This window comes from Cariama cristata, unplaced genomic scaffold (genome assembly GCF_000690535.1).
Source record: "Cariama cristata isolate BGI_N322 unplaced genomic scaffold, ASM69053v1 scaffold27007, whole genome shotgun sequence".
In the NCBI taxonomy this organism is placed as follows: Eukaryota; Metazoa; Chordata; class Aves; order Cariamiformes; family Cariamidae; genus Cariama; species Cariama cristata.
Window position 1 is genome coordinate 2,700 of NW_009627614.1, and position 14,433 is coordinate 17,132.

Here is a 14,433-nt window from a genome sequence, read left to right on the forward strand (position 1 = left end):
ATGCTGTATTGTAAATTGTAATTTATGAATTGGTAATGCACAAACAAATGTACCTTTACAGATAAATACATCATCTTTCCTGGTAAGTTGGAACTGGATAGGAAACAAAAGCTTCTTAGAATACAAACATTTCTTGATATTCAGTGGTGGTTTGGATTCATACAAAAATGAAGTCTCATTGCAAATCTTGAATTGGTACTGACCTAACGTGAGGGCAAAGGAGTAAGATTTGTTCAGAACTATAGTTTTAAGCAGTGTTACCCCATGTGTATTGAACAATGTGGGGCTGATCTCCAGTATATATGTGTGTGTTTATAAATAAAGAAAGAAACAAATATGTGTATGTCAGCTGTTCTGTACAGGGAACCTCGATTTCATGAACTGTAGTTCACTTCATTTGACGACAAAAGGATTCCTTGAATGACTGCATAGTATTGGAGAAGATTTTATCCTGTAAATATTGGAATATTTATATGAATAATAAAACATTTCCCATTCTGCTTTTATTAAAGGAAAACCACTGCAGAAGAATAAAAATCCTAGGGGATTGTTACTACTGTGTATCAGGACTGACCCAGCCCAAAACAGATCATGCCCATTGTTGTGTTGAAATGGGACTGGATATGATTGACACCATCACGTAAGTACTGGGCACGGTGAACCTGGATGGAAGTGCTACACCAAATTCTGTGTGGCATTCGGGAGGAGTGTTCTCAGAAAACCAGCAGTGTCTGTCAGCACTGCCCACCTCGCAGTTCCCACTGTTGCATTCAGGTCACAGGATACTGATTTTAGGAAGGGTCATTCTAGACATCGATTTTCCACTCCATTTAATTGCTGTGAGGCAAAAGTGCACAAATATGAGTATGTAGAGGCACATACATGTACTGACTAGGGGATAGAAAGCTACTAGGAAATAATGAAATATTCCTATTACCATTTGCCAGAAAGAAAGGAGTCCAATTTCTTGTTTTACAGCAATAAACACTGCTCATTTTGCACACCCGTATGTAAACTCAAAGCCAGCCCTGATGTATGCATGTTGTATTCGTGTTTGTATTCTCAAAATGATAGCTTGCTGATTTCTCCTTTCTGTATGTTGTGTTTAAACCTTTAATTTATCCCGCTTTCCAGAAATGTAATGTGAAATTCACTTTGCTAATCAGAAGAATTTTTTTATGCTTGAGAGCTCTGCATTGATCATTATTTTACCAAGGCGAAAAGTGTGAATGTGAGAGAACTGTGAATGAGTTTTTAGCGAGAGCTGGAGATCTATTTCATTACATAGGAGGAAAGGAATAAAGATGGGAAATTTCTTTGCTACTCTATTGCTCTATATGTGCGCATGTGTTTTATAGGGAGGCTATAGGAGGGAGTACACACCTGTATTCATTCAGTATATAAATGTGGGTCCCGCACTTTAAGAAAGACCTTGAGGTGCTGGAGCGAGTCCAGAGAAGGGCAACGAAGGTGGTGAAGGGTCTGGAGCACAAGTCTGATGGGGAGCAGCTGAGGGAGCTGGGGGTGTTTAGGCTGGAGAAGAGGAGGCTGAGGGGAGACCTGATCGCTCTCTACAACGACCTGAAAGGAGGGGGTAGCGAGATGGGGGTCAACCTCTTCTCCCAGGCAGCCAGTGATAGGACAAGAGGGCATCATGTGAAACTGTGCCAGGGGAAGTTCAGGCTAGAAATGAGGAGGCCTTTCTTCACAGAAGGGATGGTTAGGCATTGGAATGGGCTGCCCAGGGAGGTGGTGGAGTCCCGATCCCTGGAGGTGCTTAAGAAAAGACTGGATGTGTCACTCTGCCATGGTCTAGTTGACATGGTGGTATTAGGGCAAAGGTTGGACTCAATGATCCCAGAGGTCTCTTCCAACCAAATTAGTTCTGTGATTCTGTAAATACTGCTCAGCACAGGGCTATTGCATTTGGAATGAGCTTGCACAAGTGTGTCACATCAGGGCCCTTAGCCCATTCAATATTGGAAAGTGTTTGGCTACTGTTTCCAGTAGCCAGTTCTTTCTCTCTGTTGTCAGCTCAACTGTTGCGAATATGGAGTTGACTCAATGTTCTGCTTCCCCTCACTTAATCCTGAAGTTTTTTCATTGTATGCAGAGAAGACCTGCCTTCTTTGTGAATGTAAATAGACCGCAGTGTAATCTCAATTTAAAAATGAATAGTAAACTATTAAATAAAGAAAAAATCATAGAATAAGCAAACATAAGGCTTATGAATTCAAATTATGCATCTTTGATTTGGAACATTTCACCTTCTTTCTTGTTTCTAATAAAGCTTTTGCCACATCATATATTTCATGTCTTCTATTTGTACATGAGGATGTTTATGCATATATATACACACAAAGATGTTTCTCTAAAACCAGATTGTGCTCATTTCTGGAGAGTCTTGGTGTTATAGAAGAATGTATTATGATCCTCTCACAAAGTTCATTGTAAGTTTTGCTCAAGAGAGTTAGGTTTATCTCTATGGAAGTAGTGGCTAGTTGTTCAAACCCTGCTAATGCCTTAGGGGAACACAGACATTACCACACATCCTTGTTGCTTCATATCAACCTTAAACTTTTCTGTGAACCTGGATTCACAGAGCTTTCTTTGCAGAGGACTTGACAGCATAGAAAAAAGGAGAGAAGCACTTAAAGCAGTTCAAGGCTGATTCTCATTTCTAGCTCAGTCCATGTGTTTTTATGATAATGTTAATTTATAAAATCTCCCAGAGTGTGAAGAGTTGGGTAAATGAATCCATATTCTCCCTCTCATTTGATGCAAGTTCATCATCTTTGTAAACATTGTAAAACTGATAAAAGACTTTGTAATCTATGATAATATGTGATAGTCTATGATACTATAAAATCCTAAAATAATATCCTAAGTCTGTAAATCATGTATATGTGCATTCTTTCAGCGGTATATGGATACTCCATTTATAAGGAATCATGGGTCTTTAGAAGCATAGTTATATATACAGTCTTTGTGCACATTTTCCAAAGTCTTTTTTTTTTCTTTAGATCCCTGAAAAGCAGTAGCTGATGCTCTCATCCTCTTGTAAACCTGGCATTAATCTTTAATTCATTAGTTGTGCTGTGTTTCATATATACAAATAAGGTAGTGATATAACTGTCTGAACTTCCATTTTTTGAATGTTTCAGTTTTACTAATATTAGAAATGAAACATGTTCCCTTTTTATATTATCTTTTATTGGCTGCTGCCATGATAGTGTAAACTTGAAAAAGAAGATAAATTAAAAAGGAAGGAATGAACTGGGACTGTTCAGCCTAGAGAAGAGAAGACTCAGGGGGAATTTACCAATGCATACAAATACCTGATGGGAGGATGTAAAGAGGACAAAGCCAAACTTTTATCGGTGGTATCTGGTGTCAGGGCAAGAGGAAATGGGCACAAATTGAAATACAAGAAATTCCATTTAAATACAAGAAAAAACTTTTTTCCTGTGGAGGTGGTCAGTTGCTGGAGAGGTTGCACTGGAAAGTTGTGGAGTTTGCATCCTTGGAGAGATTTAAAACCCAGCTGGACAGAGTCCTGGGCAACCTTCTGTATCTACCCCTGCTCTGAGCAGAGGGGTTAGTCTAGAGGATTTCCAGAGGCCCTTTCCAGCATCAGCAATTCCGTGATTCTAAGTGGATGGGCTGTGGTGTGTTATCTAGACGTATTTAGTCAAAGGTTGTGGTAGAAGATAATTAACTGACAACTTCAGAATTTTATTTTTTAAAGAATCCATAAAATGTAAATCTTTAGTGTAGTCAGTGGTGAGAGCATGGTGAGAGGGCAAGATGGAGAAGAGGCAAGGTTATAACTCAGTGCCAGATTTATTTAGGGTTGTTGAATGGCTAGAGATCTGTTCTGCATCATTTGTACATCAGCAGAATTAATTAATCCTAATTATTTTTTTCAGTGAGGAATTAGTAGCATGAGTAAGGACTGTAAGATCCAGGCTCAATGCATATTTCTTCTCTTAGTTAAATGAATGTGCCTGTTCTGCTTATGTTAGGAAACAGGAAGATGGTGCATTCCAAGTACCATTGCTCTTGATGGCAGTACTATTTTTTTCTTTTACTGCAAGTGGAGCATCATCTGTTCAGATATTGTTGGATTCTGGGTGAGGTTCTTTTGTTGACGAAAGCATGTGGCTAACCCAACTGCACAAAAAGCTTCAAACCAGGAAGATAAGTTCTTCTGAAGATTAGGAAAAACTTCTTCACTCCTTCACAGAGACCAAATTTAGAAGATGGATTCTCCAGATTAATTTGTTTGAAAATATGTTGAGCAAATGAAAAGGAGAATTGAAAAGCTTATGATGTTAAAGTTGGAATGCAACATTTTATTTGCTATTGGTATGATTATTAGGTGTTGTTTATCAGTCCCATGAGATACAGAGTCACTTTTGTTTTTAGACTTCCCCCTTTCATCCAGAGTTGGATACCAGCTGGTAGTCTTCTAAAAGTTTATTCACTTCACTGCACAAATCAGGTCTTGGCACTGTAAATTTGTGCTTGGAAGTTGTCATCTCTAGTGACAGGTTTGTCATGTTACCTGGGATAAATAAATAAATAAAATCACTTGAATTATGATTCAGCTGATGGATCTGTCAGAAGTGCCTGTCCCAGAGATATGTGCCACCGAGATGTGCTTTTTCCAGGAAATCAAGGAATAAAAACTTCTAGGGGTTGGTTGATGGATCTGTGATGTGACTGACTTGAATGTTACAATAAGTTCATATAAATTAATACTTTCTGTTCTCTTCATGTTCTGTGTAACTGTTATTTAAGTATCCTAGAATATGGTGCTGTATATGAGTATCATCTCAGAATGTTGCCTCGTTACATTTAGATTGAGATTTTCAGGGTAATTTTGAAAGAACATTATAAAATACTTAAAATTTTCACAATTTCATCTGCCTTCTACAAAGTTTTTTTTTCGAGGGCACAGTTTAAGTCAGACCAGAATCATTATGAGAGGATTTTTTTTTTTTCGTTAAAAAAACCAACAAAACAGATAGTGTTATATTCTGTTTCTATTCCAAAAGAATTTCTGCTGCCAATGCGTTTTGTGTCAGTGCCTCAGTACAGGCCGAGTTTTTGTTCTACCATCATAGCAATATTTAAGTGGGAGTTAAGTGTTGGATACTACCAGTGTTGCTTTCATCAGGTGATTTTTAACTGTCAGGTTTTTGGTAGTAATACAATTAAAATGGTCATATTCAATAGTGCTCCTAATGTGCCAGATGTTGCTCTGACGTGGCAGATATTGTCCTCACCTTGGTTTTGAACAGTGTGTTAGGCCAAGTACTCTCTTCACCTTACTTAAATTGCTTGCCACATTTGAAGTTTCCACTCTGCAGTATTTTACCTTCTAAATAGATATATTTGTTATCTAATTGCCATGTAGAAAATTTTTGCCCAGCTACCCAAGCTCTTCCCTCTCTCCCCCATAAAATGGCTAGAGTTCCGGTTTAAGCTAGCATTAGGGGGGGCAATTTTATACATTCTTAATAATAGTTTGTCTTTCCTTACAGAGCACTTAATCAACTGATATAAATTATATTAAACAATTCTTTGGCTCAGTCCGGAAATGTCACCTCTCAGGAGAGGAAATGTGATGAAATGAGGGAGTTATTTAAATGCACTCGATAACGCCAGAGGGCAAGAAGTGAACTGTGATGTTTCCAATTGGAAATGAGGAGGGAATCTGGGTGAGCAGGATATAAATACTGGATTTGGGACCGGGCCAAAATACTGGGGTTAACATTCGTAAACTTGTCAGAAGTGTAATGGGATCCTGTAATCATTCATGTCGTCACGTAAACGGTACATTTTCACAATACTCGTTCCCTTGACATCTTACTAGGATGCCATTTTAGTACTGACTCAGAGGGAATTGCACCACTAGCTGCATCACTGGCTATGTCTACATTAGCAGGTAGCATGGCACAGTAGGAGCACATCCGTAGATCACAGCAGCTGCTGCTGACCAGTTCAGTTTAACCTAAACATATTACAGGGAGGAGGAGGGGGAGGATTACTTTAGAATAGGTCTCTTCTACCCCCCTGGATTGAATGTTCCTACTGCATGTGGGCTTTGAAGAGGTCTGAAGGAAAGTGTCCATGAACCTTTGCTTCTTAAAATCCAGGTACTCCAGTGCAGTCTATCAGCTTTTCTCTGTGTCACATAGGCAAGTTTATCCCATATGAATGATTCTACCTAATATAGATGACTCCATCAGCCATCCGTGTAAGATCTCACAGATGGAAGTTGGGCTTTTTTTGCACCTGCACATTGCGTTGCAGCTTGGTTGCATGGGACATTGTAGAGGTTGATGCTTGAACTGCCTCCTTCCTACGGGTTTGGTCATTGACTGACCAAAGGCACTGGAGAAGGGAGATGAAGTACAGTGGGCAGTTTGAGGAAGCCTAACTAAAATATCAAGTTTTCCTATGTGATCTTTTGTCCAAGGAAGAAGACAGAAGCACTGACTTCCCTAATGTCAACACTGCTGATGCTTTTCCCCTGGTCTTCTAGAGGTCTGGGGCCTGGGAAAGTTTGGACTGGCAGGAGTGAGTTGACCTTGAATTCTGGGAGAACCAGCAACTGCATTTTCAGCAGTGGAGAATGTTGTCTACCATTGATGAAAGCTTAGTCAGCTTGCTCCTCTGTCAAAGAGAGCCTCTTGACTGCTGAAGCCATCAGACCTTCACAGCCCAGGCTCTCTGCCCTAGCTCTCTGCTGCCATGCTCCAGGTGAGCAACGTACTGGGAAAGCATGCAGCTCTGGTCAATATTTTATAAAATAATCCACCACAAAAAAAACAAAGAAACCAAAAAAACCCCTGAACCTGACCTGGAGAAACAGCTGCCGAAACAGCAAAAGTTTTCAAAACAGAAAACTTAATTGCTTGAGAGGCCTAACATGGCCGCAGCCTTGTGGGAAGACAAACGGGAGGGAGGGCAAGGGGGCCTAGCGTATGGGCATTACTGGGTTCTCTAGGCCGTGGCCAGCAGCCTCTCCTCCCACGGCCTGCCGGGCTGACAGAGGAGTTCACAGAAAGATAATCTTTGTCATTAACATCCAAGAGCTGACCAATTCCTGATGTAGTTGAAATGGAACTGACACAGAAATATTTAGGGAGATGTGCAAAATTAAGTGCCACACTTAGAACCGCACATATATAAAAAGCAAACATATGTAACTGAAGCAAAAATCTTGAATCTTGTCTGTACTTTTAACTGGGAAACATCTATTTCTATGCAGGTATTTTTAGACCCAAAGAAAAGCCTTAAATAACTTATAAGAAATGGGATGCAGAGCTTTTTTTTTTTTTTCCTTCAAATGCAGCACAGGTCTGGAGCTGTTCTGCAGATGATCTAAATGACTTTGATAGTTTGTAGCAGCACATGAAATATTTGTAGGTAAGGAGAGAACTAAAATTTAAAGGCTTGGTAGGATACTTGAGTTGTCAGGATAGATGGTTATCTTATTAATCACTTACATAAACTCTGCAAGCTTCTAGTTTAAAAAGAATATGTTTTTCAATTTCCATTTGTTTCTGGGCATACTTTTGTGTTAACATTTGGAAAACTTTTGAGTATGTTATATCTGATTCTGGGAGAGAATAAGTTATAATGAATAATTTATTTGAGAACCTTTTCTTTTTCCTATGCGTGGCTGGTTTGTGAAGTGCTGGTATTTTTTCAGAAGTGTATTTATAATTTAAAATGCATTATTGGACACTTTTGTGATATTTTAGTGCAGAAATGATGATGTTTGGGAATATGATTGTGGTACTGCTCTGATTTTATATTTGAAGCCTATTCTTTATATATCACTTAATATTTCTGATTTTTGATAGTTGAGTGGGGTATATTCATGGAAATTAACTGCATAAAGGGCAGACAGGTCTTCAAGGTAAATTCAAAATTTTAATGAACTGTTGGTGAACGTTTTTTTCGTACTTAAATTTAATAATGGTGAAAGTACCTCTGAAACACTGTCATTTCTGGAGAAAATGTAGAAATGCATTCTCGATTTAGACTTTATACTAAATGACAATTTCTGGAAATCTTTTGTTCAAAACATAAAGTGTTTTCAGATTCTGCTTTATGGTTCATTGGTACATTATACAGTCCAGCTTGTTTAACAAGGAGTATGATCAGCCATGTTGTATTTCTCTGCTCATTTCTTTTCATTTACTTTTTTTTATGCTATTCAAATTTCTAAAAGCAGATGAAATTTCCCCCTCTCTGTGAAGCCAGTTGGGACAAAGCAAGGTCAGACGTCTGGAGTGGTCTTTATCAATGTCTGAATTTCACTGTCTTTCCGCTTACATTTAGCCTGAGGTTTTATATACTGTTTTAAATGGGAAAAAAAATTGACATTCATTTGCAAACAAATTCACACACTTGCAGGTTCACCAACAAAGATAATTACATAGCTGCTTAGTTATGTGAGAGAACATATATAGACAAGCAAGGTGTAATCGTGAAGGGCTTTGGCTTGCAGGCTGTGGTCTTGGTGTAAGCTCAGTCCGTTAATGGCACAATACACATACACAAGTGAAGATACAAAGGTTAAGTTGTCTTTAAGTGGCTGATATTATTAGCTCCTTTCATTTCCTCAAGGCTTTGTCAAGCAGCGTGCACAACAAGCCCTGTAACTCTGGAGTCCTTTTAGGACACCTTGGAGTCATTTTTGAGGCTTGACTGGGAACAGATAGTGAATAAAGGAAAGCTGACTTGCAGTGAGTAGAAATAGGACAAGGAAATATTTAATCTTTCAGAAAGCTGTGCATAAGCTTTTCTGTGCTGTTGCATAAAATATGACTGAAAAATGTGGTATGCCCAGATTCCCTCTGGGGACAAATGAGATCTCCACATTACTCACATTAGTGATGGCTGACATGGTGTATACTTCAGCACTTCGCGGTTAGAGAGTTCCTTACTTAAACTAAGACCAAGTATCTCGTGCTGCTCACCCCACATCTTGACCTATGCTACCCTTTCTGTTAATTGTATTTAAATAAGTACAACTATACAAAAGACAAATACAGTGACTACTCTTGAAATAGCTGAAAAATTCTTCTAAAAACCTCTCTGCCAAATCCAGTGTAGCTGGATGATAATTTAAAAAACATATATTGGTCAAAGAAGATCAAGGGAAAATTATAGCCAGAGCCTCAGTTTAAGATCTTCTACTAACTGCATTGGAAAATTTAAATTTAAAAACCTAATGAAAAGCAAATCTTACACTGATCAATTTCCTTTATTCACCGATATCATCTCTTTTTGGACTGCAACGTAACTGGAATGCCAGGTGTCTCTGTTACAGAGAGAGCGGCAAAGATTTATGCACAGCATTACCTCGGCGTGTAATGTGTAAGACTATTAGCTTCAAGGCTCCTTTTCAGTGTTCACAAGTCAGCGCAGGGTACGACTTACAGCGTGTCCTGCGTTCACAGAAATGAAGAATCCTTCCTTACTCTGGCACCAAAATTAAAAATGCTTTTAATAGCGACTTTGCCAATTAATTCCTCCTTTCCCAGCTACACGATGAAAATCTCTGAAGGTTAGATTAAATTTACAGGTGCAAGTCCATAGTTACAGGTGGTTTCTGTGCCACTCTTGCAGGAGCTTTGGAAAGATATTAGTGTTTATAATCATTCTTCATCTGCTGTTCTTGCACTGATTTATTGGTTTCATCATTTTCTTTGTCCTGTCCTCCTGTAACTGGGTAATTGAACCGATAAGAACATAGTAGAGTGGAGTCATTGCTTATCCATTTGCCTTCTCACGTCTTCTTACCTCTTTTCTCCCAGAAACTGTAAGTGTTTAATATGTCTGTGCCTGTTCAGTCTCACCACAGGAAATGATACTAAGCTGAGCATACCATGAAAGTAAAGGCGCAGCACAACTCTGTGTGATTACAGTTTCCTAGCAGTAACATAGGATGAAAATATCCGTTGAAAAAAATATCATGAAATACTAAATAATATCATCCAAGATGACTGACAGTCCGAGACACTTGGGTAAAAAAATGTTAATTTTTAACTGAGTAGGTTTTCATTCAAGTGAAATTTTAATTAAATTATAAACTTAGAGAACATCACAAATCTAAACTGTGACAACTTCAATGAGACAATAACTTTTTTAGAATTATTTTTAACCCTCTGTGCTGCACAGAAAGGAAGTGTTGGGGTCCATACTATGCTCTTTTTCCAGATTATTTTATATTGTTTTAATTGCAAAATAAATGCTATTATCTTGAGATCAAGCCATTGCAAACAAAAGGAGTAAGGAAAATAAAGTTTTATTTTCGTATTATAGATGGAGAACTGAAACAGGATAAAATTACTGAGTCACAATGAACTGTGGCAAAAGAGGAAAGAAATTAAATGCAAGTCTTGAGTGACTCGGGCTTATCTTTTACACACAAGACCAATCTTTTCCTTAGTGTTTAATATTAAACTCCTTCATGATGAAATTCAGTTAGCCCATATAGAATCAAGCATGATCTTTATATGAGTCAAGTGTATGTGGGGTGGGGTAAAAAAGAATTAGAGAGAGGAAAAAAATACCAACCAGTAAACCCAAGGCTAGAATAAGGAGAAATATTAACAGAGATTTTTGGTAAAAAGAAGCAGCCAGGTAGCCCATTTTAATACTGAGTTGAAAGCAATCTGGAGTAATGGTAGAACTGAAACATTTGCTTACTCACATGTCAGGTTAAAATTAAGCCTAATAAGATAGTTTCAAAAATCTTCTTTTGATTCCAACAATCATGTTGTGGTTAAAAAAAACTGCTGAAATAAATATGCATTGGGAAAAAGGAACATTTATGACAACAAAAAGTAAGTATGTGTGAGATGCAAGATAAACGGAAAAGTGCAGGAGTTAAGCTGGCTGTCTGTGAGTTATTTGAGTTACAGCCAGAAAGTTCTTTGTCTGTCTCCCAGTAAAATATCTAAGTTTCTGTAGGACCATGATAGCAAACTGCAAAAGTGGTAAACAAAACCTAAAAGTTATAGTCTTAGGGGAGTTTTGTGACAAAGTAATTTACTACACTTGCTTTATTGTCCTTTTTTGTTTTTTTTTTCTTTTTTTATTAAATGTAATGAAACATAGCCTTTTCTGGATTTCCTTGAGACCTGGAAAATTAAATTTTAATGCATTACATCAAGAAATTTAGAAATATTGAGATTTTGCTTCAATAGTAATTAAAGTATGGCCAAGAAAATGATTTCTTTGGAATTACAGTTGGGGCTTTGAAACTAGTGACGGAAAAGAACAGTACCTGAATATATCATTTGATATTTTTAAAAGATCCTGTCTATTCAGTCATGTATATATATGTTAATTTTGGGGGAAGGAGCGAAAAAGAAAATCAATAGCAATGTTATTGTCTAAAGACTAATATTCTGATGCTGTCTGTTCCAGATCTGTTGCAGAAGCCACAGAGGTTGATCTCAACATGAGAGTTGGATTGCATACAGGCAGGGTGCTTTGCGGGGTCCTGGGCCTCCGAAAATGGCAATATGATGTCTGGTCAAATGATGTGACTTTAGCTAATGTAATGGAAGCTGGAGGACTGCCTGGGTAAGTCTGAGAAAGAACCACAGAAAAAGAAACAGAAACCTGTATGAGTGAAGAAATTATTTCCTTCTTTGAGGCATTTGCAGTGTGATTGCTATTGATAAGGATTGTGCTCAGTAAGCAATCAGTGTGTTATGTGATTTATCCTGTGAGAGTCTCCAAATGATCTTGATATTTACATTAGTAATAGGTTAGATTAGAAGTAAAACATTTCCAAACGAAATCCTTATTAGAAGGCGCCAAATATAAAGAGTAGGAATGAGGCTATGTTAGGAATGTAGGAATGCTAGACTTTCACCATTTCATGTTATAAAAGTAAAACCCTCTAGTTATTCCAGGAAATTTTTACCCTTGCACCTCTACACGTGTGTGTGTGTGTGGGAGGGTGTGCCTTACTCCTTTTACCTGGCAAGTTTTCCAACACAGTAGTGTGCTATAGAAAAAAAAATACCTGTTTATGAAATCAAATATTGATGGTGTGTGTGCAAATGATACAGTAGCACATAAACCTGCAGCCAACCCATGGGGCATGTCCTGGAATTTTAAGTGTCATAGAATCATATAATGGGTTGGGTTGGAAGGGACCTTAAAGCCCATCCAGTTCCAACCCTCTGCCATGGGCAGGGACACCTTCCACCAGACCAGGTTGCTCAAAGCCCCATCCAGCCTGGCCTTGGCCACTTCCAGGGAGGGGGCAGCCACAGCTTCTCTGGGCAACCTGTTCCAGTGCGTCACCACCCTCACCATGAAGAATTTCTTTCATATATCTCATCTAAATCTTCCCTCTTCCTATTCAAAGCCATTCCAAAGTACTCCTTGGACAGCCTTGGATCCAATTTAAATGCATGGGTGTGTTTCTGTGTGCAACTCACATTTGGACTGGGATCTGCCATCCTATGTTGGGTTTTTACAAGATGATGGTCTGCTGAACAGAGGGACAAGAGAACTTCTTAATTTTTGTGATTAATATGACCAAATTTATGTTTGTTACGTATGCCTTAGACAATTTTGGCAGTGTATTTTGTATGTTCCTTACCTTAAGGCTTTCCAGTGAAAAAAAATCTGAACACATCTTTAATAGAGGAAAGCAGTAATAGCTTTCCAGATACCTTCTGTGAAGATGTTTCAAATATAAGGGGTCTTTCAGGAGGAAATGTGAAGACAATTTTCAGGATAAGAAAACTCATGAATAGTGTCAAAGGTGGCTGTGGTACCAAAACAAAGTGGATTAGAAAGCTGCCTACAAAACAGAGTGAGGAAATGAAACAAGTCAGAGACATGAAGGGGAACAGAAAAACAAGTTTCTCCTTTATGCACAGGAGAGAATTGGAGTGTGAAATCATAATTTTCAAACAGCAAGATGTTTTTCCAAGGAGGCAGTGAAGGAAACACTTAAGAAAGCTACCTAATGTGGAAGATGATGTGCAGAGTTTCACTTTCTACAAATGAACAAATATGCAAATGTTTGAACAGTCAACGGTTATCTTTCTGTTCACTCTGCTGAAGTTCAGAAATATTGTAACAGAAATATTTCTATGTTCTATTTGGCTAAAAAGACAAAACAAAACTTTTTTTTATGTTTTGCACATAATTTGACCTCTTTATGATCTTCTGCACAGGAGTGTATTTCAGTAGCGACTATCTCATAATGTATCTTTGATTTAAAGAACAATGTCCAATTTTTCTCTCTAGGAAAGTTCACATTACAAAGACCACCTTAGAGTGCCTAAATGGGGACTACGAGGTAGAGCCAGGATATGGTCATGAAAGGAACAGTTTCTTGAAGAAGCATAATATCGAAACATTTTTTATTGTGCCATCCCATCGTAGGAAGGTAAGCTCCACAAATTCTAGCTTGTTCTGTGACATGTTTTCGTAATTTAACAACTGTTCTGTGATATTCTGAAAGCAGAGGCAATACTGGTATTTCTTATTTCTAAAAGCTTTTCAAACACTCTTGAAATTAGATCTTTTGGTTTTGACTGAGGCAGGAATGTTAAAAAATCTAACTTTGAACTTTACATAGAGAAGATGATCAATGTACTTTTGAAGTCAAAAAATAAAATAATTTTTCCCTTTACCTCCCCAAAAAAGAAAACTGTTGTTTTATTCAGATTCTGTAATCATTCTGTCAGAAATTCTATGATATGTTACTCTAAAAATTTAATTCACTCTTCCTTTCCTCCTCCCTGTAAAAGGGTGTTTTAGAATATTAATGCTGACAGCTTGGATATTTTTCTTCTAGTTTTCTTTACTCTTTCATTCCCATATTCCCATGCCATTCTACTTATGCGCTCCTAACTCTTTCTACAACCACTTCTGATACTGCTAGCTCCTTTACTGGGCCTGGAGGATTACTCAATGAATAGACAGAGAAAAAGTAGTATTTACAGACATGTCAGGCCCACAGCAGAAAAGTCAGTGAAATGAATTCAGCTGTGATTGAACTAACATCCCCTGGAAGTCTGTAAAAGCTGCCATGTTGCCGAGCTGTACAACACAAGCCCTTTTATCCAGGTCAGAGGACGAGGCTGCAGTCAACCATCCTGCTTTCAAATGTATATACCACAGTACCACCGATCAGGTACTTGTGCTGAAGCTGAGTAAATTTTCTAAGATCATTGCAACAAATAATATATTCTCTGTCCAAAACCTGCATGTTTTTTTTCTCCTGCTATGTTGAGCTGCTCATGACAAATTCAATGTTTTCCTTGCTTGCTGTGTCACCTCAGACTCCCACAATGATTTTGATCATCCCTTTATTATAGCTGCCCTTCACTCCAAATTTTCTTAGAATCATAGAATAGAATCATAGAA

At 38.0% G+C, this 14,433-nt stretch overlaps 1 protein-coding gene across 1 annotated transcript; it reads left to right on the forward strand.

Moving 5' to 3' along the window:
* Positions 1 to 334: 334 nt before the first annotated feature.
* LOC104165002 (adenylate cyclase type 1-like) lies at positions 335 to 13,450 on the forward strand (the record flags this gene model as incomplete). The annotated part of the gene is made up of 3 exons (XM_009704507.1): positions 335 to 640; positions 11,461 to 11,619; positions 13,309 to 13,450. Coding segments are annotated over exons 1-3 (468 nt in total), but the record flags the coding sequence as incomplete, so codon positions are not given.
* Positions 13,451 to 14,433: the final 983 nt, after the last annotated feature.